This window comes from Ovis aries, chromosome 2, assembly GCF_016772045.2.
Source record: "Ovis aries strain OAR_USU_Benz2616 breed Rambouillet chromosome 2, ARS-UI_Ramb_v3.0, whole genome shotgun sequence".
In the NCBI taxonomy this organism is placed as follows: Eukaryota; Metazoa; Chordata; class Mammalia; order Artiodactyla; family Bovidae; genus Ovis; species Ovis aries.
This window is the reverse complement of record NC_056055.1, coordinates 50086483-50113871: the sequence shown is the minus strand read 5'-3', so window position 1 is coordinate 50113871 and position 27389 is coordinate 50086483. Positions and strand designations below refer to the sequence as shown.

Here is a 27389-nt window from a genome sequence, read left to right as displayed (position 1 = left end):
TTTTAGTTCAACAAGCGCTTAGAGGGCACTTTTTATATGCAGACACTGTTCTTGCATTTTGAAAATATTAATTCATTCAACTGTCATCCTAATCCTGCGGTACAGGCATTGTTGTCATCCCATTTTGCAGATGAGAAAACTGAGAGGTCAAGTAACTTGTCCAAGAAACTGCAGTGAGGCGGTGGCAGAACCATGACACAGCTCTGAGTCCACTCAGCCCTGACACTAAAAGGCTTCACTGGAGTCCTCAGGAAGAGAGGTTGAGCCATGCATGTGCTCTGGCTTTATAGTTGGGGAGGGTACTGTATGAAAGACTGTCCCCTTTTCCTCCTAGAAACAACCTGAGATGCAGAGATCCTTAATCCTGACTCTGCTCCCAACTTAGGCAAGTGCTTTTCCCTCTCTGGATCTCAGTTTCCCAGTCTGCAAAATGGACACAGTTGGCCTAGATGCCCTCTGACACCTCCTCCAGCTCTAAGCATCTCTGATTTTATGCACAGTTCTTCACAGTCTTATGACCTGAATTCAGTTAACAGGTAGTGTTGGAGGGGGTTAGGTTTGCAGTGATGCAACTGTTAAGCCGCAGTGTCATGTGACACAGTAGAGTATGGAGAATTGGAAAGCTGCTTTGTTTGCAGCAGAAGATTCCAAACTTGTGCACAGTAAAAAAAAAAAAAAAAAAGTCCTCAAAACTTTCTTAGTCTGCAGCCTGGAAAAAACTCGAGCTTATCATGAGATTGTTGCACTTGGACTCCCACGGGAGAGGAATGCTCCATGTGCTAAAAGTATCCGCTGTTGACTGATTCCCCAAGAGGACCTGCCCTTTCTTGTCTCTGTGGAGTTAAGTGGATGCCGCTCTGAAGCTGAGCCAGCTGCTCGGCCGTACCAGACGGCGGGGAAAATGGGCAATGTATAGCGATGTTTGAGAATGACAGGTCACACCATGGCTTGAGCAGGGTACAGTGTATGAGTTCTTAGAGCATCAATAGATAGTCAACATTTACTATGACAGAGCCCTGCATGGATTATCTTCTTTAGTCTTCCGAAAGTTTTGGTTATCAGCCCCATTTTCCTGGTGGCTCACACAGTAAAGAAACTGTCTGTAATACAGGAGACCCAGGTTCAGTCCCTGGGTCAGGAAGGTCCCTGGAGGAGGAAATGGCAACTCACTCCAGTATTCTTGCTGGGAAATTCCATGGACAGAGGAGCCTGACAGGCTACAGTCCATGGGGTCGCAAAGAGTTGAACACAACTGAATGACTAACACACACACACCCATTTTAAAGATGGGGAAACTGAGGCTTAGAGCAATGAAGTAGCTTGCCCAGGAATTGGGACTCCAGCCCAGACAGTCAGACACAGTAGCCTGTGCTGTTAACTACCACCTCCAGTGAAGGCATGTGGGATGAGCCTGGAAGGCAAATTGGAGAACAAAGTTGGGAATTACCAGCAAATTATTTTTTCTAATTCAGTTTCTTTTGAAGTCGTTGCATTATTTTCACATAAATACAAATCTTAAAAAAAGAAAAAAAAAAAAAAAACAAGAACTACCAGCCTAAAAAATTTAACTATACATGTTACTTGTTAATGAGGCTTTGAGGAAAAGGAGTAATATTTTTTAGTGTCTCAGTAAGAGGATCAAAATATTTGCATGAAAGAAGGCAGAGATAATCCCAGACTTATAAAGAAATTGGATCCTTCAAATTGATTCTGAAGTCTGCAGCTGGGAATCTGTGACACATTATAAAAACAACAGTAGAAAACAACAGGCCCCTGCCAGCAACAGTAATTGTAACACTACAACGATTCTCTGTTGAGATCATCTTACGTGTCAGGTGCTGGCCTGTGTTTTATGGGCCTTGTCTCATAAAATCTCCATGAGGATTCTGTGGGATTGATCCTTGCAGGTTGGGGTTAAAACCACCCTAAGGAAAGGAAACGGATGCCCGAAATCACACAGCCGGTAGGCGACAGACCTGCCTCCCCCAGCCCATAAAGTGTTAAGAATTCTGGGACCATGAATTGCAGGGAGAAATGACGGAGGAGAAAACCTCTAGAACTGTAGGATCTCAGAATTAGAGGGACCCTTAGAGATGATCTAAGCCCCACCTCAGTCCCTGCCTGTATGGACACAGCATGGGTAAAAGAAACCCTGGTTTACAGAGTTTCTCCTGCACACATGCCATTCACCGGGTGCTTTCTATGTCTCATCGAATCATTACTCCTGAGGTTAGGAGTGTTTTTGCCACTTTGGTGATGAGAAATCAATATGACAACAGCAGCCTGAAACCCAGGGAAGGGAAGGGGCTTGTTCAGGGTCACACTGCAAATCAGCCACTGCACCGGGACAGAATCCTGGGACTTCTGATCACACTGCATGACTTCCAACCACAGTCCACAAAATCATAAACCCTCCCTATTTGTGGCCCGCATCCTATCCCATAAACCAGAAGACACTCTTGGCCATGCAGGAAGCAGCCATGTCTGGTCCACAGGGCTGTGGTTCTCCCTTGTAACACAAGCCGGCAGATTCACAAGCCCAGGACAGAAGTAAACAGTTGAAATGGAAAGAAATCTCTGCTCTAAAAATAGGCACACATCCTTAGAAACACTGCCGGCCGTGCACGGAGCCAAGGGTGGGCCTGGCGGGGTCAGGGCGAGTGAGGCCAGGTGTCGGTGTGTCCCCAGCCCACCCTCGGTCTTCTGACACCCTGACCACCTCCCCACCCCGCTCTGCACCCCGCCACCTTCCTCCAGGTAGGCCTCCAGAATCCCCTCCTCCTCGCTTCTGCTTCTGGGTGACTTCTCGGATCTGGAACCCTTTATTCTCAAGTCAGAATCCTCCCATTTCTCAAGGCCCAACCTCTCCACCCCTCCCTTGGGAACACTTCCTGACCCTCCCCCTCTAAGCTCCCAGTGAAGCACCTGCCCCACCAAAGACGGCCCCACTGAGCCATTTCCCTTTTCATTTTGATGTTTTTGATAGAAAATATGTTAAACATATAGTAGGGTACAGAATACGCCTGTGTTCCCATTATCCAAATTTAACAAATATAAAAATGTTACTTTTTTTGATTCAGATTCCCCTTAAAGAAAAGTCATGGTAAAGTTTTAACCCTGCCTTCCCACTCCCCCAGTTTCTTCCCCATCTCTCTCACTCCCTCACTTTCTACTCAAGAGGCAGCAGACAAGCCCCCACAACATCAGGTAGGTAATATAATGAAGGAAGGAAGCTGGGCCAGTTTTCTCGAGGCACATGGCCATCTTGGGTCGTTTCTTTCTTTTCTGCTCTTGAAAAGAGAGATGGACGTAAGAAAGTTTTCATTTACCACTTCACCCTCAAGGAATAAAAGCAACAGAGCCAATGACTGTTAACTGTTTGTTGACCTCTGTGTCAGAGACAGTAGGGAGTGGTGGGGACTGAGGCAGACGGGAGAGTTTGCGTTTGGCTAGAGGGCACCTGCTATTCCACTCCACCAGATGCTCTCCAGTACGGTCCCATCATCTAAGTTTGCAAGAAAGGCTGGACATCTGAATTTTTATGTGCAAGTTTCCTATCTGAAAGTGTTGGCCAGCTCATTCAAGTATACAGACAAAAGCAACCAAGTTTTGGCATTTGATTGGACTTTAGACCTCCCAGTTTCCAATTTTGACTGTTCACATGACAGATGGAAAAGTACCTAGCCCAGTGTCTGGAACATAATAGGTGCTTAATACATGTTTATTGAACATGCATATATGACTTGCCCACTGGAATCTAGGGTTTTTGCAATTTAGAGCCGCATTGTACCACCACAGACACAGGGCAGCCAGGTACAGTTGTACAAGTTGTGCACTGCGTAGCTCCAGGAACCACTGTTCATACAAACCAGAGAACATATAGTGCCCTTGGAGCTGTGCAGCGCACAGTCTGCACAGTCAGATGCTGCTGCGCTCACAGGGCTTCCCCATAATGCGGTGTCTTTTCAGTTGAATGGAAGTGAACAGTTATGCCCTGTGGTGACAAAACTGATTGCCATAATCTGCTTCTAATATAGGGTTCAAACCTTTATTCTGAAGTTTCAAAAGATGATTTTTGACCATTTTACAGAAAGGGGATTCAAGGTCCAAGAGCACCAGTGCCCTATGTGTGGCCTCAAAGGCCTGGGATGAGAACCCAGGTTGTCAGTTAGAATCCAGTTTGTCTATAAGTAATAGAGATTCAAAATAACATAACTGAAGCAGTGGTAGCTCAGTCAGTAAAGAATTTGCTTGCATTGCAGGAGACCTGGATTTGATCCCTGGGTCTGGAATATCCCCTGGAGAAGGAAATGGCAACCCACTCCAGTATTCTTGCCTGGAAAATCCTATGGACAGAGGAGCCTGGTAGGCTACAACCCATGGGCTTGCAAGAGTTGGACACAACTTAAGAGACTAAACCACCACCAAGCAGTGTTTTATTCATCTCTCAAGTAAGTCCAGAGGTGGGAAGTCTAGGCCAGATACAGAGCTTAGCTCCCCAGACTTCCCAGAGTCCCAAGGATCATTCAGCTCCTCTTCCTTCCATTGCTAAGGTGTAGCCCCATTCTCATGGTCCAAAGAGCTGGCCATAATCACTGCAGTCCAGACATTAGAATAGAGGGAAAGGGTGGGAGGTGGGGAGAAAAGGAAAAAAGGCCATTTTTCAAGTATCTTTTAAGGAAAGTTACTGGAAATCGCCACTGGACATTCTCATACTGTGATTCAACCTAGCCACAAGGGAGCCTGGGAAATGTAGTCTTTTACCGTGGTGGCCATTGTGCAGCCAAGTGTGGAGTGCTTTTATTACTGGAGAGGGGAGACATGATATTGGGGACTATTTGAAGTCTGTCGCTCTGAGTTTGCCAGTTTTATGGCCTGATGTTCTGCTCTGCCGAAAGTTCCGAGGGGGAGATGGAGGAGCTGATAGGAATTTAACCAAATCCAGATCCCTGAAGGAAACATTACAAAGGTCTTACTCTCTAGTTCGGCATTTCCCAAAATCTCCATCAGTAAATTCTGGCCCCATGGTGGGCACCCCAACTCTAGCACCTTTCATAATGTTTCCCCTTCCCCAGAGCTGCATGGGGCAGCAGTTGGGTAGACCAGCAAACATCTCAGGGTAGCAGGTGTGATGCTGACCTGAAGGGCGTCTAAGAAATACCATCTTTTCCCTGCTGGAGCATCAGTGCTGTGTGATTCTGGACAATTCAAAACACATAGCACCTAATACTTGGGATTGGGCAGAGAAGACTAGGATATATCTCAGCTGGCCTTCGAGGGGCATTTAGTCTCTTTGGGGAGAGGGATATGGCATAAATGTGCTCCAAGACAAATTAGAAGGAGCATTATATAAGAACTGGCAAGATGCCTCCGGGTGGTTGGAAAGAGAATCACCAGATCGGTGTGGGGAGCACTGCAAAGGCTGGACAGGGTGCCCAAGAGAAGGGCTTTGAGGGATGAATGCAGTGGGGGAGGAGGGGTGGAATTCCAGGCAGAGGGCATAGCTTGAGTGATGCCCTGGCAGGGTGATGGTGTGGGGCGAGGCTGCGGAATGCGGAGCAGCCTGGAGTGGCTGGAACATGGAATACTTAAGCGAGAAGATGGGGAGGCTGGAGTTCGTTGAGGTCAAATCAGGAAAAAGCTCTCCATGCCAGGCTGATGAATTTGATAATGATTCTGTGGGTTAGTGGAGGTGCTGAGTATCTATGACTGTGCTGGGGAGTGAGCTGGTCAGCTACACAAGTGGGTGCGGTATACAAGCCAGCCAGGTCAGGTACACAAGCCAGCCTGAGGCTACCCTGATGCTCTCAGCAGGAAATACCATGGCTTGAACTAGGCTGGTGCCTGCGGGACAAAGATGCTTCTGAACCCTGTAGCCTCAGGCTCCTTCCCCTGACAAGTCAGGCACTCTTATTCTGCCAAGCCTCTGTGCTGTGCTTTCTGTCCCCTGGTAACCTCCCTCTTCTCTCTCCTCTTCACCTGGCTGTTTCCTGCCTGTGCCCTGGGACTCATTCAGCTCAGGAACCACCTCCTGCAGGAAGCCCCAGGTGAAGGAAGCTGCTCACACTTGTGTGTGTCGCCCCATCTGAGAGCCCCTGTGGAGTGTGATCACTCATTCATTGTCTCAGGATGCCCAGTGTCCCCCAACAGCAGGGAAATGCAACATCTTCCTTGAACGTGAGGCAGAAAAGGAGGATAAGGAGAACACCAGGAGGGACAGGTTTGGCCCTGCCTTGTGTCATGAGATACGCTGTGAAGAATCAGGTTGTATATATGCTGAACCACCAGTCTGAAGACAGCCATACTGGTCCTTGAGATACTAGTTATGTACATGTCACCTGTATATCAGCTCAGCCTTCCTGGATGTGTGACTAACGAGGTGTGTGACTTTGGGCAAGTGACTTCAGTTTCCCATGCCTCAGTTTACCCAACTGGAGATGAGAGCATTGGCTCAGGGGCTCTCTTCCAGGCTTTGCAGCTCTGAGCTGCCAACCTGAGATCCTTTTAACACATTGAGTGTGTGTGTGCATGTGGATGCATGCACATATGTGTTGCCTGTGTGTGTATACATGGTGCACATGTACTCTGCTAACCAACCTGCAGTGGCTGTAGCCGAGATGGCTCCTCATGTAGCCCCAACTATCTATAGCAGTGATAATTGTGCAGATACTTAATATTTGGCCTTTACTGCACCTGTTCACAGGGTGTTAGAGCTCCTAACAGTGCAGTTGAGGATTTGTCAAAGTTTCCATCATCCTTTGGGCAGCTGGATTCCAGAGCTTGGGTGAGAAAACTAAATAAAGATACTAACCTATCAAGCTGTACATCCAGCTTTTAAATTTACAACATTTAAAAGAATATCGCCATTTAAAAAACTACAACTAGGAAAGTACAGGAAGAGATTGCTTAGTTTTACCTCTTATGATTATTAAAAACAATTTTTTAAACCTCTGGATTTAAAAAAAAAAGATGTATCTGCCTCTTTCTTCCTCTAGCCCAGAGCCTGAAATGAGCAAGATATTCAGCAAACATTTGAGGGATAAATGAATGAGTATCTTAACTTCCTCTGTCTGGAATTTCAGTCTGATAGGAACTCAGATCAGACATGGCAAAATGGCAACCTGTGGGCTAAGACTGGCCTCCAGCTGTGTTTTATTTGGTCTGAACATTGTTTTTAAAATATTTGGATCATGTGTCAATATTTAAAAATCAAGAGCTTTCACATAAAGATCAGCAGATCTAATAACACCACCCACGGCAATTCTTAGCTACAGCTGGGTAATGTGGAGGCATTGAAATCTCCAGTGTGCCACAGTCCTCCTCGCTCCCAAGTGTAAAACAGCTATAATTTTACATTTTGGCTAGATCAAAGAGTACCTAGAAATTCTTCCTCCTTAAAACCAACACTAGGGACTGCCCTGGCAGTCCAGTGGTTAAGATGCTCTGCTTTCAATTCAAGGGATGCAGGTTTGACCCTTGGTCCGGGAGCTAAGATCCCACATGCCACATGGCTTGGCCAAATTAAAAAAAAAAAAAAAAAAAAAAAAACAAAAAACAAAAAACAACACTACCAACTTTCCTGTTTGGAGATAACAGAGACATTACCCACTGCCCTCCTCACATGAGTAAATTTCTAATTGTAAGTAAGGACCTTGAAGGCATGCTCAGAGTCGTATACCCCAACGCTATCTCCCAAAGCAAATCTCACCCTAATCCACTGGTCTTCGGAGTGAAGATGTGTGTACGTGTGATGTGTGCGTGTAGATACGGATTCCCTCATGCAGAAGTGACATCTGTCCTGGAGAAGCAGACAGCTGCCTCCCTTTGAACTAACTGTAAAGAAAGCACATGCCCAGCAAGTTTATGCTGTGCAGACGTTAAGATTAGGAAAACGAGACTTAAGTGCCTTAAAGGGTTAGATGCTTCCACTTACCCGCAGGCACCATGGACGCATATGACTTTTACAGCAATGTAGAGGCTAGTTATCAACTATTCTTTGCTATTCAGTAAAGTGGACCCCACTTTAGCATCTTGATTAACCTTAAAAGCTAAAATAATTCATTCTTTTGCATACATGCTGTAATTGAGACTTTTCTATCCTTTTAGCCTGCTTTCCCTGTTTACTCAGTTACTCCAGATTACGGCGTCCCTGGTCGGGCCCTGGCCCTGTGTCTTAGCACACTACCTGGCTTTGTAATACTCACCCTATAAGTGTTTGTGAAATGAGGAAGGAATTTAAGAAAAGATACATTTCTACACAAACATGTTTAGCAAATATTCTCCTGGTTAAAGGTGATGACAAAATGTTGTGGAAACTCTTTCTTTACCAATTAAATGGCTGGGTCTGAGAGTCAGTTTTAGGTTCTAATAGTTATAAGAGATCTAAGGCAATATTTTTTAACCCATATAACGCCTCCATGACTAGTTTGCATAATGTGGCTCCTCACTCTTTAAAACAAAATGCCACGTTAAATCTGGCCAGCTCTAGCCTGCCCAGTCTAAGCATCATTTTTGGCCACTGACACACAAAGAGCCTGTGTTCTTAGCATTCTATGGGCACTTAATGTATTGCATTGGCCATTTTTGTAATTTTTCCTTCAGTAACATTAAAAAAAAACCACCTTTTTTGAAATATAATTCTCATGCCATAAAATTCACTGATTTACAGTATACAACTCAGTGTTTCTTAGTATATTCACAGAGATATACAACAATCACTATAGTCAATTTTAGAACATTTTCATCAACCCACTCTAGTACTCTTGCCTGGCAAATCCCATGGACGGAGGAGCCTGGTAGGCTACAGTTCATGGGGTCGCTGGGAGTCGGACACGACTGAGCGACTTCACTTTCACTTTCATGCACTGGAGAAGGAAATGGCAACCCACTCCAGTGTTCTTGCCTGGAGAATCCTGGGGATGGGGGAGCCTGGTGGGCTGCCGTTTATGGGGTCGCACAGAGTTGGACATGACTGAAGCGACTTAGCATCACCTCAGAAAGAATCCTGTTCCTGATAGCTGTCGTTTTGCATTTCTCACCATCCTCCTCAGCTCTGGGGCTTCCTTGATAGCTCAGGTGGTAAAGAATCCGCTTGCAATGCAGGAGACCCTTGCAATGCAGGTTCGATTCCTGGATCGGGAAGATCTGCTAGAAAAGGGATAGGCTACCCACTCCAGTATTCTTGAGCTTCTCTTGTGGCTCAGCTGGTAAAGAATCCGCCTGCAGTGTGGGAGACCTGGGTTCCATCCCTGGAGAAGGAAAAGGCTACCCACTCTAGTATTCTAGCCTGGAGAATACTATGGACTGTATAGTTCATAGGGTTGCAAAGAGTTGGACATGACTGAACAGCATTCACTTTACTTCCTGCTCTCTAGGCAACCATTAATCTACTGTCTGTCTCTATAGATTTGATGTTCTGGACAGTGCATATTAGTGGAGTTAGACACTATGTAGTCCTTTGTTACTACTGGCTTCTTTCACTAAATATGATGTTTTCAAGGTTTCACCTATGATGTAGCATGCACCAGCACTTCATTTCTCTTTATTGCAAAACAGTATTCTGTTGTAGGGATATACCACATTTTCTTTATCCACTTGTCATTGATAGAGATTTGAGTTGTTTCTACTTTGGGGCTATTATAACTAAGGTTACTATGAACATTCATGTATAAGTTTTTGTGTGAACATATTCTTTTATTTCTCTTGGGTTTACCTAGAAGTGGAATTGCTATCTCATAATGATAACTCTGTTTTTAATCTGTTGAGAAACTACCAGACTGTTTTCCAAAGGGGATACACTTTTTACATTTCCCTTCATTGGAAGGACTGATGCTAAAGCTGAAACTCCAATACTTTGGCCACCTCATGCAAAGAGTTGACTCATTGGAAAAGACTCTGATGCTGGGAGGGATTGGGGGCAGGAGGAGAAGGGGACGACAGAGGATGAGATGGCTGGATGGCATCACCAACTTGATAGACATGAATTTGAGTGAACTCTGGGAGTTGGTGATGGACAGGGAGGCCTGGCGTGCTGCGATTCATGGGGTCACAAAGAGTCGGACACGACTGAGTGACTGAACTGAACCACAGTGTATGGATGTTTCAATGTCTTCACAGTCTCACCAACACTTGTTTTTACCCATCTTTTTTATGGGCAAAAGGGTGTGAAGTGTAATAGCTCATTCTGGGTTTGATTTGTGTTTTCTTGTTAATGATGTTGAGAAGCTTTGTGTGTGCTTATTTTTTATATCTTCTTTGAAGAAATGTCTATTCAAATCTGTTGCCCACTTTTAAATTCTGTTATTTGTCTTATATTTTAAGTTAAGAGGTCTTTATGTATTCTGCATACTAGATCATTCTCAGATATATGATTTGCAATAACTTTCTACCAAATGGTGGATTGTCTTTTTACCTCTTAGTTTCCTTTGAAGCACAAACATGTTCAATTTTGATGAAGTCAAATTTATTTTTTCTTTTGTTGCTTTTTGTTTCAGAATCATATCTAAGAAAACCATTGCTTAATCCAGGTCACAGAGATTTATGCCTGTTTTCTTTCAAAAGTTTTATAGTTTTAGCTCTTACATTTAGGTCTCTGATTTATTTTGAGTTAATTTTTGTATATCAGGTGAATTCACATGCTGTTTTTTCTATCATGTGCTGTTTTTGAAAACAAGTTAAAATGATAAACAATCAAGAGTTCAAAAATATGCAACTGGCTATGGTTTTAGTTGAAAATCATGTTATATTTCACTAAACGTACCATTTAATGGAATGAAAATAAACTCCCAACAAGGATAATGCTCCCAGTATCTACTTTAAAGATTCAGTAAGCAGAGAATTGTTAGAAAAAGCTTGTTATGTTTTTGTTTTTTAAAAATCAACTGCTTTCAATGAAGATAAATAAAACTACATTTTAACATGCCACATAAGTAATATTTTTAAAACACATGAAAAGCATCTTTACTCCTATATTGTAATGATATGGGTTTCAGGTTTAACACAGTGGTTCTTAATCAGGGGTGACTTTGCCCCCCACAGGGGACATCTGGGGATGTGTGGAGATATTTTGGTGGTCACAACCTGGAGACGTGCTAGCGGCATGTTAGGCAGAGGACAGAGATGCTGCTAAACAGCAAGGATGCACAGAACGGCTCCCCTGACAAGGAACCATCCAGCCCCAAATCTCTCCTGTGCTGAGGTTGAAAACCCTACTTTTCCCATCCCAGTTTTATTGAGATATAATTGACATACAGCAGTATAGAAGTTTAAGGTGGACAGCATAATGACTTGACTTACATACATCATGAAACGATGACCGCAAGTTTAGTGAACATCCATTATCTCGTGTAGATACCAAAAACCAAAATTTTGAAAAAACTCGACTTCAAATCACTGGCCTCTATCAGATATATTCAGAAAGAGATGTAAATTTGCAAACCGCTTTCCCCTCAGTTACAACCTCGTGGGTTTTTACCACCACAATACGATCCTTTCGGAGGCTAGAATGCACCCGAGCACCTCACCACCATCAAAATCCTTCATGGTAACAAGAATCTGTCAGGTCTTCCCTTGTGGGGATCATTAGGAACCACTTGCTTCACATGCTTAATTCATTTTATATTTGTATATATTCATTTTTTGAATTCTAAGACATATTTGGATAACACATCCCCTGTCCAGCCTACATATCTGGGTAGCCTACCTCCTGGAAAAATGTATTTTATCTGATCATAGAGCAGCAACAATAATCAGCGGTAATTTGTGCGCTCATTGTGTCAGGCGCTGTGTGCTAAGCACTCTTCTGCATTATCTGATTGAGTGTTCTCAACATTTCTGAGAGAGTGGCTATCATTCATGTTTTACAACTGTGGAAATGAAGGAACAATGAGGTTAGTTGACTTGCCCAAGATCACAGTGCTGGAGATATCGTTACTCCAAGTGAGGGCTTACGTCTGGGGTGGGGTCAACTGTGAGGTGCCAGCATGTCACAAAGAATTTGGTTGCTCATCACGGGTAATCACAGATGGACGTTTGCAGGACAGGTAGGCTGTCCCCTCAGCTGAGCTATAGTAGATGTAGTTACTCTGAGTGGACACACACAGGTAGCCACAGGAAGTCTTATCTCACCTGGGACATGGCTCATCCATGGACCATCATCACATGGAAAGTGTCTAAGGACTGCTGCTTAGGGAAAACTGGAGCATCTGTGGCACCACTTACATTCTTGGCGATCACCCACAAACCAATCAAGGCTCAGTTTTCTACCTACTGGCCATTCTTTCATAATGTCCTCTCCAATTCCCAGGTGTCCCTCCTGACTTGTGGCCTAAGTCCATTTGCGTGGACACCACCCCACTCTCTGAGCCCCGGTATATACTGATACTGATGTCTGTACCAGGCCCTGCTCGACCCAGAGTAGGGTTCACACTCAGTGTCCTGATTTGCACCCACTGCTCTTATGGAAATGGCACAGTGGTAAGCTATCCTGTAAAAAATAAATCAGACTGCAGCCAAACAGTAGTATTTGCCTCCCAAGCTTTATCCCCCCATGTGCCAGGCCCAGAGCTCTTTTCATGTGCCAGACAGCATTATCCTCTCAGAGGGGGCATTTAGGAAAGGATTTGGAGTGTGAGTGGGTGACTGAAGAGATGCATGTTCTTACTGAATGGTACAGAGATGGGACATTGAATGGCTCTCTGATTTGTCCAGTGTGGGAGTGCAGCAAGAAATGAGGTGAGACTCTGCTCACATCACCCTTCCTGGGATCCTCCCGACCTCCCTGAATGAATGGGGGCGGGGGAGAGCACTGATCTGACCAGAAGATTTCCCTCTTCCCTCAAGTCTGCAGAAGGAGCCTGATTTGAGTTTTAGATTTGCGCAAGTCTTTTTCTGCCCTTGGCCTCAGTTTCCTCCTGAAGGGAGTGCGTGTGCAGTGGCTGCTGATCTCTGAGCATCCTTTCCAGCCATGAGTGTCTTTGAATCTCTGCATTACTGAGTTAAAGTGAAACCCGTGTGATTCAAATCCACCCTGATTAGGAGCCTGCTTTCGTAGTGAGCCCACACCTAGAAGCCTGCCCATGTTTGAAGAAGAAATCACGGGGATTGGTTGACGATATCTTTCTTGAGAGACCCATCTCCAAGGGCAACGTTCAAAATATTTAACAGCCAGCGTGCATGAGCACGACGGTCAGGAGGGTAGGAAGCAGCGGGTAGGGCCAGCTGGGGCCTGCAGCCTGACAGCCTGCCTGGCCCTTCCTGCCATCCTGCCCAGCTTTCTTTGCTTGTTTTGGGGGGCCTGCCTCTTCCTCCCTGATTCTGCATCCAAGGCCCTAACTCAGTCTGCCCCCTCCAGGCTGCTTCTCTCCCCAGCTACTTTCTGCATAGCGCCTGGAAATACCCTCATGCATCCAAACCCTAATGTCATCCTATTTCCCCCTCAGCAGATGCTCTGGCAGCCTGGCCCCTGGTCAGCTGACCCTCACCCTCATGCCTTTATAAAATATTCCAGACTGGGAACGGGTTTGGTTAAGAGACCTGAGTCCTAGCCGAGCTCGGCCCCTGTCTGCCGTGACCTCATGTGTCTCTCCGTGACCTCGGCGAGTCCCTGCCCCTCCCAGGGTGTTAGTTTCCTTACCTGTGAATGAACAACTTAGATGGCGCTCCCGTGGTTCAGTGAGGAGTTTCTGGAGAAATGCGAGTCTTCGGCAGCTGACTGCTCTCTCTCTTTCTCTCCCTCTTTCTCTCTCTCTCTGCACCCGCCCCGCAACCACCACTGTAGAATGCACTGCTGCCCGCGGGCCTGAGGCAGAAGGATCAGACCACCAAGGCGCCCACAGGCCCCTTTAGAAGGGAGGAGCTCTTGGATCACTTGGAAAAGCAAGCAAAGGAGTTTAAGGACCGAGAAGATCTGGTCCCCTACACAGGGGAGAAGCGAGGTACTGGACGATGTTGTGCTTTTGAGTACGTCACCCCTCCATGCATCACTGAGTGCCAGCTGTAAGCCAGGCCCCGTGTCGGGCCAGATGTGACTGGGCCGCCTTGCCTTCATCCCTGCCTGGCCCAAAGTTACAGCCCAGCTCCAAAAGCATCAATGTGTGAGGTAGATTTAGCGAAGTTTGGGGCTCAACCAGGCCCGAAACACTTCCCTCTAAGTCCCCTCTAACTAGGGTGTCCTGATTACTCTTCATCCAAACCTGATACAGTCGAAAGGGAAAGAAGGAACTATTAAAATGATATCAGGACATGAGGCCCAGACAAAGTCTGTGCCCTCCAACCAGAAACAAGAGATACCCTCTCCCTACCCTAACTCCCTGCTCTTTCCCCACAGCCCCTCTCTCTGGCAGCTGCAGCTCCCCTTCCTTCATCTGTCCCCCGTGACTCTCTGCCCCAGCCTAAGGCACACCATCCAGAATCGGGGAACAGAGAGGCACCCCGACTACCCAACCCTTCCAGAACTTCCCCTACACTCCAAACCCTCCTCCTGTCCTCTGGGATCGTACTCATCCTTGCTCACTGCCCTGCTGCCCCCACAGGCCTCTTTCTGTTCCCCAGACACTCCCAGCTTTTGTCCACCTTAGGACCTTTGCACAGATGCCTTCTGCCTGGAATGCAGGTCCTCTGTCTGGCTCCATGCTGTCTTCAGGGCTGGCTCCCCTCTTCTGTAAGAGATGTGATGGTTAGAAGCATAGACTGGAGCTGGGTCTACTCTGGCTGCAATCTTGGCACTACCCCTTACTAGCTGTGTGAACTTGAGTACATTTGTTTGTTGGCCGCACTGCAAGGCTTGTGGGATATTATTAGTCCCCGACCGGGGATGGAACCTGCACCCCCTGTGGTGGAAGCTCAGAGTCTTAACCACTGGACTGCCAGGGAATTCCCTCAAGTACATTTTTAAACCTGCTGTGCCTCCGTTCCCTCATTTGTGAAATGGGGGTGATGAAAAGAATATTATTACCAGCCTCCTGAGGGTGTTCTAAGGATTGAGTTTATATATATATATATATATATATATAGCACTTAGCACAGCACCTGGCCCATCATGAATGCAATATCAGTATCAGCTATTATTACCCTCTTGGTCTCAACTGTACTGTCTCCTCTTTCAGGAAAGCCTTTCCTGTCCCTACTGGTTAGCACATTCCATCCATTCAACTCCCCCTCAGTTAGTCTCCATCTCAGAAGCCTTTGTGTGTTCTTCAGAACAATTTATTCACACCGGCCTGTAAGCTCCATGAGGCAGGCACTCAGACACTTTTGCTCACACAGTTCCTGCAGCACCCAGCAGGGCTCAAGAGAGAGGTGCTGAATGAATGCTGCTGCTGCTGCTAAGTCACTTCAGTTGTGTCCAACTCTGTGCGACCCCATAGACGGCAGCCCACTAGGCTCCTCTGTTCCTGGGATTCTCCAGGCAAGAACACTGGAGTGGGTTGCCATTTCCTTCGCCAGTGCGTGAAAGTGAAAAGTAATGCGTTCAAATTGATCACATGCATAATGGACCTTGTAGACTTTTTCCTTAGAATATAAGCTCCATGGGTACTAGTACCACACCTGTCTGGTTCATTGTTATATTCCTGTACCTCATAAACCCTAGCACATTGTAGGCACCCAGTAAATAGCTGTTGAATGAAAGCATTAATTCTAATTAATTAATTGGGTAATTCTTTATTTTTTGCCTCTTCCATTGTCATCCCCCCAAGGATGTCAGCATGGTGAGGCGAGGGTCCCTGTCTGTGGCTTTGTCCCTATGTCAACAGAGCAACTGAGCAGGCATGCCCTGTTGTGTTAGCACAATCCAGTACACAGAGTAACTGCCTGATAAATAATAAAAGAAAGAGCAGGGAGGGGTGGATGCAGGGAGGATGTCAAGCCACCCAGTGCTTGCAGTTGGAGCTCAGTCCAGATTTTACCAAAAACTTGGAAGGTCAGGGAAGCCCAGGAGACATCTGGATCACAGAGCTTTAGAAAAATTGTGTGATCTGAGGCATCCTGGAGTGGGAGGCAGGGGAAGGGAGCCTGGACCATAAAGCCTAGGTGTGCCTGGCTGAGAGTATAGGTGCAAGCTTGTTTTAAGCAAGGTACTTGTGCCTTGAAGAGTGATTTCAGGTGCAGCAGGTAAAGATTAAAAAAAATCTCTGGATTTCGAGGGGTCTTAAAACTCCCACTAGCCCACCTACACATCTGAAAACTGGGGAAAGCAAGGCTGTGAGAGTCAAGAACAGGCCTGGATGGACAGTTGGTGAGTCATTGCTGCCATCTGCTCCCTTGTGTAGCCCTCCCCCTCCCAGGGGAGGAGCTGGAGATGAGATGGGGGATGGGGAGGGAATCTGGGCTGCACACCAACCAATCTTGCTGCCCCTTCGCAGAATGCTGACCTGGCCCTGAGCCGGGAACAGCTCTCCAGACTCCCAGAGCCTGAGTGCCTTCATCAAAGGCCAGGCTGACCCAAGGAGGGTAGCTATAATTTATTCTATTTTTACAATAATGACAAGCCTAAAAGGTTTATCATCACTAACATCATCGCCACCAGCATCATCGTCATCATAAAATATTTACATGATGATTGTTGGAGTCCATGTATATTGAATAAGTGTGGGTCTCAACAGAGAGAGTGTGGAAGGAGACATTCCAGCTGTAAAAGGCAGACTCAGGGCCATTCAGCCCAGCCCTGCTGAGCACCTGCCCCACACCGGGCCTAGAGGGAGCCTAGGCTGAGGGGAAATCGCATATCAGTCACTATAAGATCTGGCAGGATGTAGTAGGGGCCATAAACTGGTACAAAATCTTGAGGAATTTGGATTTTCCTTCACTCTCATTCAAGTGGGGGAATCAGAACAAAGTTCCAAGCAGGTTATTTTCATTATGCAGATTTGGCTCCATATGCTAGAGAAACAAGTAAAATGAAAGAGACTTAAGATGAATATTTAGTTTTCTTTTACTTAGTAGAGCTGCAGGGTTAGGCATTCCAAGGTTGGTAAGACATCTTTCTTGGGGTTAGGAATCAAGAGCTTTTCCAGTTTTTCATTCTGCCATCCTTGCAATACATCTTTGTCCTCATGGTTCTTTTGGCTGCTGAAGCTCCAGTCAGCATAGCCATATCCCAACTAGTAAGATGAAGGAAGGGAAGAAGTCTGAGTCTTGTGATATCTGAGTCACCACCTCTATGGAGGCACCTGCTACAGTAGTGTAATAAACTAAAGTCTTAAATATTTACTGAATGTTCATCCTAGTCACTGCATCAGCTGTTTTCACAGTTTGTTTTCTTTTTCGCCATTTTTGCCCTTTCCCAGATCCACCTCTGGTGAAAGTTATTATACATCTTCTCCCAGATGATTTTTTGCCTGTTCTGCTTATATAGGAAACTGATCTTTGCTGTAAACATTTTAAGTAATAAAGAAGTAATTCTTTCCACTGAGAGATGGTCCCCTGGTCCTAGTTTAGTGAATATCCTTGTGGACATTTCCCTTTGCACTTCCCATCCCTCTTCATCTGTGGTCCAATTCACTATCATCTGTCATCTAAACTTTTGCAGGAGACTCCTAACTATCAACCATCTCTTGGCTTCCATCCTGGCCCCATTTCAGGTTATTCTCAGTCAATTGCCAAAGTGAGCAGTTTTTTTTATTATTATTATTATTAAATTCACATAACATTAAGATTAACTATTTTAAAGTGAACAATTCAGTAGCATTTAGTATATACACAATGTTGTGCGACTACCATCTCTATCTAGATCTAAAACATTTTCATCCAAAAGAAAACCCTGTACCCAAGAAGCAGTTATTCTCCATGCCCCCTGTCCCCTACCCCTGGCAATCACCAATCTGTTTCTATAGATTTGCCTATTCTGGATATCTCCCCTAAATTATATCATATAATATGTGACTTTGTGTGTCTGGCTTCTTTCACTTAGAATATTGTTTTCAAGACTCATTCATTCCCTTTTATTACTGGATGATATTCCCCAGTCTGTCCATTTATCCATTGATAAACATTTTGGTAGTTTTTGGCTACTGTGCTTAGTGCTTCTATGAGCATCCCTGTATAAGTATTTGCTTGAATAACTGTTTTCAGTTCTTTGGGGTATATATCTAGGAGTGAAATTGCTAGATCATATGTAATGCTACATTTAATTTTTTGAAGAAGTACCAAACTATTTTCCAAAGCAACGGCACCGTTTCACGTTCCCACCAGCAATATATGAGGGTCAGTTTCTCCACATCCTTGCCAACACTTGTTAGTTTCCATTTTAACTTTTGATTTTTGTTATAGTCATTATCACGATTGTGAGAAGGTCTCTCATTCTAATTCTGATTTGCATTTCCCTAATGACCAAAGTTGTTGAGCATCTTGTCATGTGCTTGTTGCCCATCTGTACAACTGACCCTCCATATCTGTAGGTTCTGTATCATGGATTCAACCAACCATGAATCAGAAATATTGTTTTTAATTCCACAAATTTTAAAAAAGCAAAACTTGAATTTGTCTCACACTTGCAACTATTTACATTGTGTTTACATTGTAGTAGGTATAAATAATCTAGAGATGATTTAAAGTATACAGAAGGATGTGTGCATATGCAAATATTATGCCATTTTATATGTGACTCGAGCACCCAATCCCCCTCAGATACTGAGAGGCAATTGTATATCCTCTTTGGAGAAATGTCTATAAGCCCTTTGCGCATTTTTAAATAGGTTGTTTTTCTTTTGGTAGTTGAGTTGTTAAAGTTCTTTATATATTCCGAATACTAAAAGTACATGATTTTTGAATATTTTTCTTCTTCTATATGTTGTCTTTCTACTTTCTTGATGATGCCCTTTGATGCACAAAGGTTTTAAATTTTAAATTCAATTGATCAATTTTTCTCTAGTTGCTTATTCTTTTTTGTCATATCTAGGAATACTTTGCCAGATCTAAGGTCATGAAGATTTATGTTTATGTGCTCTAAGAATTTTATAGTTTTAACTATTATACTTCAGTCATTGATCTGTTTCCAGTTGGGTTTTTGTGTACGGTGTGAGATAGAGATCCAGCTTTATCTTTTGGCCTATCGATATCCAGTTGTCCCAGAACCATTTCTTGAAGAAACTATTTTTCCCCATTTAATGGATTTGACAAGTTCATCAAAAGTCAGTTTGCTTAAGATGTATGGGTTTATTTCTGGACTCTCAGTTCTACCTCATTGTGTTGTATGTCTATTCTTATGTTAGTGCCACATTGCTTAATCTTATAGTAAGTTCTGAAATCAGGAAGTCTGAATCCTCCAACTTTGTTTTTATCAAGATTTTTTGACTGATTGGAGTCCCTTACAATCATATGAATTTGAGGTTTGGCTTTTCTATTTCTGCAAAAAAAAAAAAAAAAAAACAAACCATTGAGATTTTGATAAAGATGGCTTTGAAGCTGTGGGTTGTTTTGGGCAGTATTACCATTTTAATATTGCCTTCCAATCTTTAAAATTGGGATTCCTTTTTGCTTGTTTAGGTCTTTTTAAATTTTTTTCAGCAGTGTTTTGTGGGCTTTCCAAGTAGCTCAATAAAAGACTCTGCCTGCCAATGCAGGAGATTGTACAAATCTTTCACCTGTTTGATTAAATTTATTCCTAAGTATTTTGTTCTTTAGGATGCTATTGTAGATGAAATTATTTTTCTAGTTTCCCTTTAAGATTTTTCATTGCTGGTGTATAGAAATACAGTTTAGTTTTGTATGTTAATCTTGTACCCTGTTTTTTTGTGTGTGGAATCTTTAGGGTTTTCTACATATAAGATCATATCATCTGAGAGCAGAGATAAGTTTACTTTTTCCTTTCCAGTCTGCTAAGTCGCTTCAGTCGTGTCTGACTCTGTGCGACCCCATAGATGGCAGCCCACCAGGCTCCCCCATCCCTGGGATTCTCCAGGCAAGAACACTGGAGTGGGTTGTCATTTCCTTCTCCAATGCAGGAAAGTGAAAAGTCAAAGTGAAGTCGCTCAGTGGTGTCTGACTCTTAGCGACCCCATGGACTGCAGCCTACCACGCTCCTCCTTCCATGGGATTTTCCAGGCAAGAGTACTGGAGTGGGGTGTCATTGCCTTTCCAGTCTGGATACCATTTATTTCTTGTCCATTCAGTTTGACTAGAACTTTATGTACACAATTGGGTAGGAGCAGTGAAAGTGGGCATCCTCGTCTTATCACTGATCTGAGGGTCTCATTTCCCCACTCTGTCGGATTCCAGCTCACAGATCATCTTCCCTGAAACACCCTATCCCAAAGAGCAGAGTCCACCTCACCCACACCCCAGCCTGGAACTTCCTAATCTTTTGTTTGGCTTTATTTTCCTTTGTGATACTTAGTGCTATCTGTTATCTTTACATGTTTGCTTGTTACCTGTCCTCTTTCACTAGACAGTAAACTGTTCCCTGCTGTCCACCTAGTGCCAAGAAAGGTACCTAGAACATAGGAAGGACTCAATAAATTGTTAATTGTAGTTCAGTCACTAAGTTGTGTCTGACTCTTTGCAAGCCCATGAACTGCAGCACGCCAGGCTTCCCTGTCCTTCACTATCTCCCAGAGTTTGCTCAAACTCATGTCCGTTGAGTCAGTGATGCCATCCAACCATCTCATCCTCTGTCTCCCCCTTCTCCTCTTGCCCTCAGTCTTTACCAGCATCAGAGTTTTTCCAGTGCAACAGCTCTTCACATCTGGTGGCCAAAGTGTTGGAGCTTCAGCTTCAGCATCAGTCCTTCCAATGAATATTCAGGGTTGATTGCAACTCAATAAACATATTGGATGAATAAAGATGTGTGTGTGTGTGTGTGTGTGTGCACACACAATTTTCCAGGCTTCCCAGGTGGCACTAGTGGTAAAGAACCTGCCTGCCAATGCAGGAGACGTAAGAGCCGTGGGTTCAATCCCTGGGTCGGGAAGATCCTCTTGAGGATTGCATGGCAACCCACTGCAGTATTCTTGCGTGCAGAATCCCATGGACAGAGGAGCCTGGTGGGTACATAGGGTCACACAGAGTCAGACACAACTGAGCAACTTAGCATGCACACATGCAATTTTTTATAACCAGAATTAAATAATTTATGCTATTCTGTAAGCTTGCTTTTGATAGCTTACAGTGAACGGTGTTGGATTATTGATCTCCGAAGAAGAAGATTTAGCTTCGGGACCAGGGACCAGGCTTGATCACTCAAGAAATTTTGTGTAGCAGAGTTTTACTAAAGTATGAAAAGGGACAGAGAAACCTTCTGACACAGACATCAGAAGGGGGACAGAGAGTGCCCCCCTGCCAGTTTTAGCAAGGTGTTTTATGTCTGTTAGAAAGTTATTAATCAGATAAGAAAGACACCTCAAGGCTGACGGAGTTTCACCAGGCCCCTCTCCCACAATGTTCATTTTTGAGATAGGATGGCACGAGGTGTGTCATCCCCAGCCATAAAACAATTGATATGAATACAGGTTTTTTGAGCTATTGTCAGCCAAAAGTTAGTCTTTGGTGGAACCATTTTGAAGAAAGGCAAATTCCAAAGCAAATACATAGTTTTCATTAACATAGCTTAAGGAAAACATTTCCAGAAGAAAAATGCATTGGTTAGCTCAAGGTTTGAGAAAAGTTAAGTTCGGGTGGAACCAGGTGTCATCATAGCAACACAGAATTTTAAGAGACTTGCAGCCTATTTCCTCCATTTGGAGACCCCTGGCCTTCCTGCCTGTTAACCTCTCACTTTTTCACACATGTTGTCTTGGGCATTTTCCTTTCTTAGTGAGTAGAGCTCTCTGTCATCCTTTTGTGGGATTGGCATTGTGTGGATGCCCCATAATTTCTTCAAAAGGCCATCTTGGTGCACTCTGCAGCTGCCAGCCATCCCCGTGTGTGCCTCTTTGCTCTCTCATTCAGTTATGAGTCTGACACTTTAAAAATATAGCGTCCCAAGTTTTTCCCTATTCCTCTTTTACTAATCTGAGTGTATGTATTTGTTTTAGAAATGTTTCTAATTTTTTTTCTCATACCAGAACCCTTGGCATTCGAGAGCCTGGCATTCAATTGTATTTTTCTTTTGCATTTTTTTTCTACTTACTGATTGTTAAAATTAATGACCAGTGTTTTCAATAGTGAGCAGTCTCCTCTGACCAAGTTCTAAAGTTCTTGTTTGTTGGAGATCTCTGATTCCCTTTCTCTGAGCCAGTTTGGCATTGGGTCCCCAGAGAGAGAAGTTTTCAGGATATCTTGGCACGGAGGGATCCACAGGACTCTGGACGGCCCACCTGGGGTCATCGCCAGAGGCTGCCCCAGTGCAGTGGCGCTCCATGTAACTGGCATCTCATGTGTTTTCAGGAAAGGTCTGGGTCCCCAAGCAGAAGCCGATGGACCCCGTGCTAGAAAGTGTGACACTGGAGCCAGAGCTGGAGGAGGCCCTGGCGAATGCCTCGGATGCGGAACTCTGTGACATCGCAGGTAGGAGGCATTCCTGACACTTCCCCATGTCCTCTAAAGCATTTGACCTGCATCAGCAGGGGAGCCTTGAGTGACGTATTTCAACGTAAATACCCTCTCTGTTTCTAAAAAGGACTAGAGGAGATGGAAACCTATTATCAAGAACCGAGATGAGTGAAATAGAGATAAAAACACCCAAACCCTGTCCACCTCGGAGCCCATCCCAGAGGAATGTGAGAGGCAGCCTAAGCCCTTTACCAGCCATTGCATCAAACCCTGCCCAGGCCTCCTGGGAAGAAAGACCAGAGGGGAGGAGACTGAGGGCTGCCGGCATCTCCGGTCCAGGGGGCTCACAGATGCCTGGAACAGGTCATCTGATTTTACCACTTTGCACAGTTCAAAGAGCTGGACTTGGAGCCTATCACCCATATCTCATATTCATACAGCACCCTCCATCTTCATGTGTGTTTCCATGTGATCTTCACAAACAGCCCCGAAAACTCCGGAAGGTGGCCTGGCATCCAGAGCCCTTCACCACCTGCTCTTGTCGCCTTTTGACTGTCTGGTCCCTGCCCCACTTGTTGGTATCCCTTTGTCACGGGGGTCAGGCTCTGGCTGTAGTGTGCCCACCATCATGCTGTGCTCCCTGGACCAGTGGGGTAGCCGGTCTTTTTATTCAGCAATCTTGGGGGGCTACTAACCCTCACCCAGATGATGACAGGAGGGTGGATGGAGAGAGACTCAAGGCAAGTGGGAAGGGGAGAGGAAAGACGGGGTCAACTGTGAGTTCAGGGGAGGAGCCCACTTCTCTGGGACTAAGTTGGTGTTGTTAGTGAAGGTGGGTGCCCTAGTCTGCCCAGGCTGCCCTAACAAGATACCACAGGCTAGTGACTTAAACAACAGAACTGTGTTTTTTTCAATAGTTCTGGAGGTTAGCTGTCCAAGACCAGGTGTCCACAGGGTTGGTTCCCTCTGAGCCCTCTCTCCCGCGCTTGCAGATGACCGTCTCTCTCTGTCACTCTGTGCATGTGTCCCCTGGGGTCCCTTTGTGTGTCCTAATCTCCTTCTCGTAAGTACACCAGGCAGATTGCATTAGGGCCCACCTTAACAGCCTCATTGTCATTTAATCACTTCTTTAGAGACCTTATCTCTGAAAACAGTTACAAATTCTAAGGGGCTAGAAATTACCTTATTCAACATAGTAGAGGGACAAAGCAGGACATAATCAATTTAATTTTGGAGGGACAAAATTCAGCCGTAACAGTGAGAGAGGGACAAGTATACGGGAAATAAGGCCAACGGCCACCCATAGGGGGGCAAGTGTATATGAAAGTCCTTGAGTTCTTCCAGCGTCCACACTGGAGATAGGGAGGTGGGTGTCATTAGTATCGGCAAGCTCTAGGGTGGAAGGCCTGGTGGGAGTGGGGTCTTCGGCTCTGGAGGCTAGGGCCCTGGCTGGGGGAGAAGTCTTTGGGAGAAGAGTGGAAATAGGATGAAGGTAACCACCATGGATACCACGAATGGGCTGGGAACCCAGGGCCAAATCAAGATGGGCAGAGCCTAATACAAGAGCTAGCAAGACAGTATGAGTGTTCAGGGCCTGCCGGGAGACTCAGAGGCAATGCCAGAGGCCAGTGAGGCTGCTGTTGCCAGGGGACTCAGGTGGCTGCAGTGTCTTACGCTTTTCGCATCCTCCAGCTTTTTGTGTGTGTTGTGTACCAGAATGATGACATTCTTAGGGGAGAGGGGGACAGGGAACCAGAGCCAGGTTGCAGCAACCTGAGGAGTGAACAAGGGGAGCCAGTGTGTAGACCCTCAACCCAGATAGCCTTTCCTGGGGAGGCGGAACGTTTGGGAAAAGGCAAAGGGCAGTGGCTTGAAGGGTGTCAGGGCTGAGAGAGAAAGGTGTTCACTTTCACTATGAAGTACACGGCAGTGAGGGTGTGACCCTGGAAATGCAGCACTTAGGTCAGGATACTGAACTGCTTTGCTCATCAAAACCCACACCTGTCACATTAGATCCCACATTAGGCTCCGGTATTAGGACCAAACTGTCTTCGCGACTCAGAGTTTGCTTGCGTTCTGGTTCATCTGTGCACCTGGGCAGTGGGTGGGGGGCACAGTTATCCAGCATCTCCACAAGGGCTCACCCCAGCGACTGTTTTTGTCCTGGTCCTTCTCCTCTGATCACCCTTGTGACGTCATGCTCCTCATTAGGCAGTTCAGAGGGATTATCAAATGACTCCACTGTCAGAACCGGCAGTTCCTATGCCAAAATAGAACTGCAATATCATGCTAAGTTTCTGTCTTGATTTCTTGAAACTATTCCTCTCTATTTTTGCTGGCATGGCTGATTACTAGTATCTGTTCATGATGCCACACACTTCCAATGCCCAGAAAGGAGAGCGGGAGCTGCAGGGCGACACCAGCGTTAACTGGCTAGCCTTGGACGCCTATTGGTGCATGTCAGCTATCTTTGAAAGGTGGCCATGGAAGAAGGTGTGGAACATTCGTTGACCACTAACTATGTCCTCGCTGCTGTGGGCGTTGCTTTCCACACCTTGCTGCATTTACTGACCACAGTGATCCTATGAAGTGAGTTTTATTGAAGTCCCCATTTTACAGATAGAGAAAGTCAGCATAGTGAGGTTATCCTTGCCCATGGGTTTGAACTCCGGCAGCTTGGTTCTAGGGTCTGCTCACAAATTACCACCCAGTACATCCTGGATAAAGCCTTCCAGGGTAGGGAGGTGGACACAGAGTGGGGAGAAGGGTGCATGGCTGAATCTCAGAGTCGGCCGGGGCGAGGATAGGAATTAGGAAAGGCTCTAGATGTCACACTAAAGCATTGAGGCCTGGGCTGGGGAGTGTTGGGAGAGGCCAGATGAAAGCAAGGATTTGGGTAGAGAGGTGGTGGTGTTGGGGGGCTGAGGGGATGGAGGAGGGGACAGGCCCCAGGTGAGGCCAAGGGCCAAGGTGGCCTGTGTCTGAGATGTGTTTCTGAAAGACCAGCTCCTCCTAGAGCTGGATCAGAGGACTAGAGGCTGAGATGATGAGATGAGTGTGGGCTTTTGGTCTGAGGCTCCAGAAAAGAGAGCTGGGTGCCTGCAAGGACCAAGGAGAGCTGCCTAGCCAGGAATCAATTTAAGAGTCGCTGGAGGTGGGACATCTTGTTGGAGTGCTAGGGGTGTTGCTGGCGGTAGCTGGAGCCCCGAGTGGATGATGCATTAGGGAACGAAGAGGAGGGCGTGCTGGGCACAGGGTCTGCAGGTCCTCTCTGCGCCCTGCAACTCGATTCTCGGGCAGAGCATTTCTGTTAACTAAGCTTCCAGTTGCAGTGGACTAACCATAAGAAAGCAGCCTGGTTCCTGCCTGTGCAGAGCTGAAGTTTAATAAACCCCAAGGCCAACATGCAGGGACAGGTGGGAGCAAGTGTCCTAGGGAGAAAGGGCTGAGTGCAGGAGAGGACTCGTCAGGTGGTGGGGCCGTAAGATGAGGTGGGGACCAAAGCTGAACCGAAAGGAGGAAGAGCAGAGGTGAACTAGGCCAGGAGATGGGTCCCAGTGGGAAAGAGGCTCTGAGCTGGGGATGAGGCAGCCCCTCTGAGCCGTTGCTCTACAGGTGCACGTGTGGCAGGCTTGATACCTGGCTGTGACAGGAACGTGTAAGGGGACACCCAGTAGGTGTGTCACATGAGCCAGACCTGTGAACTCTCACTCACTCTTTGTTTTCTCATCTGTGCATTCACTCACGAGTCAGCGTATACTGCTGGGATGAATCAGATCCAGTCCCTGACCTGGGGGCCCCAGGATGTGGTGAAGAGGACAGAACAGAGACATACAAATATCAACATGCGGTGTCATCATAGGTGATGAGAAATGTGCTGGCCCCCAACCATGCTAACTCGTGGCACGTGGCCTTGAGTTGTAGCTCCGAGGCCACTGGGAGTCAGCTGCAAGCAAGTGCATGATCACTGCCTCCCCTCCCCAGTCAGGGGCATGACCTTGACTCACTTTTGGGGAACTTTCAGGCAGGGCAGGACCCAAGAAGGAATTGAGGGTAGGGCAATGGCACCCCACTCCAGTACTCTTGCCTGGAAAATCCCATGGGTGGAGGAGCCTGGTAGGCTGCAGACCATGGTGTCGCTAAGAGTCGGACACAGCTGAGTGACTTGACTTTCACTTTTCACTTTCATGCATTGGAGAAGGAAATGGCAACCCACTCCAGTACTCTTGCCAGGAGAATCCCAGGGTCGGTGGAGCTTGGTGGGCTGCTATCTATGGGATCGCACAGAGTCGGACACGACTAAAGTGACTTAGCAGCAAACTTACCCTTCAGAACCCCCAGGCCACCCCAGGGCAGTTGGTGCCCCCAGCTCCTAGGATGATCAGAGGCAGTCTTAGTCAGACCACCCAGCTTCTGCTGTACTTTGAAGTCCTTAGGCATCTCTTCTCCCCCGACACTACAAGGGTCAGGGTGTGGCTTACTCAGAAGTAGTTGGTTCAACTGCTCTGAGGTCCTGGGCCGGAGCCAGCTTCCCTCACCTGCTCCTAGGATGCAGGAAATACCTTCCGGCCTTCTGCCCGAGTCAGTCTGCACACTTGGCAGCTGGGGGAGCCAAGGATGTGTGCCGCTGTCTCTCTGTGTCCTGAGTCAAATCACCAACTGAGTGAACCCTGCCAAGGCAGAGTGAAGAAAGAGAACTCGATGTTCTTTTTCAGAGTTCAAAAATAGGCCTTTTTGAGTTTTGAGGAAGATCTAGACTTTTTTTTTTTTTGGTAAGAAATCACATTCCCCTGTGCTAAATTCAGCCCTGCCCGTATCTACAAAGAATGAAGCAGCAGGCAATGTTGATGTGCTGTTTTTCTGTCACTCACTCCTGGTGACATGGAGTGTGCAAAACCAAGCGAGGAGAAAGTCATGGTTTGGTCCTCGGGTCTGGAGAAGGGAATACCGGCTCCGGAGCCACC

At 46.0% G+C, this 27389-nt stretch overlaps 1 protein-coding gene across 3 annotated transcripts in view; it reads left to right on the top strand.

Annotated features, from left to right (window-relative positions):
• Positions 1 to 27389, top strand: part of TMOD1 (tropomodulin 1) — a 90933-nt gene that overhangs the window by 27836 nt on the left and 35708 nt on the right. For all 3 annotated transcript variants that reach the window (XM_042243218.1, XM_004004235.5, XM_012120639.4), the window contains exons 3-4: positions 13778 to 13934; positions 22321 to 22440. In XM_042243218.1, coding sequence (XP_042099152.1) covers positions 13778 to 13934; positions 22321 to 22440 — 277 coding nt within the window. The remainder of the gene's footprint in view (positions 1 to 13777; positions 13935 to 22320; positions 22441 to 27389) is intronic.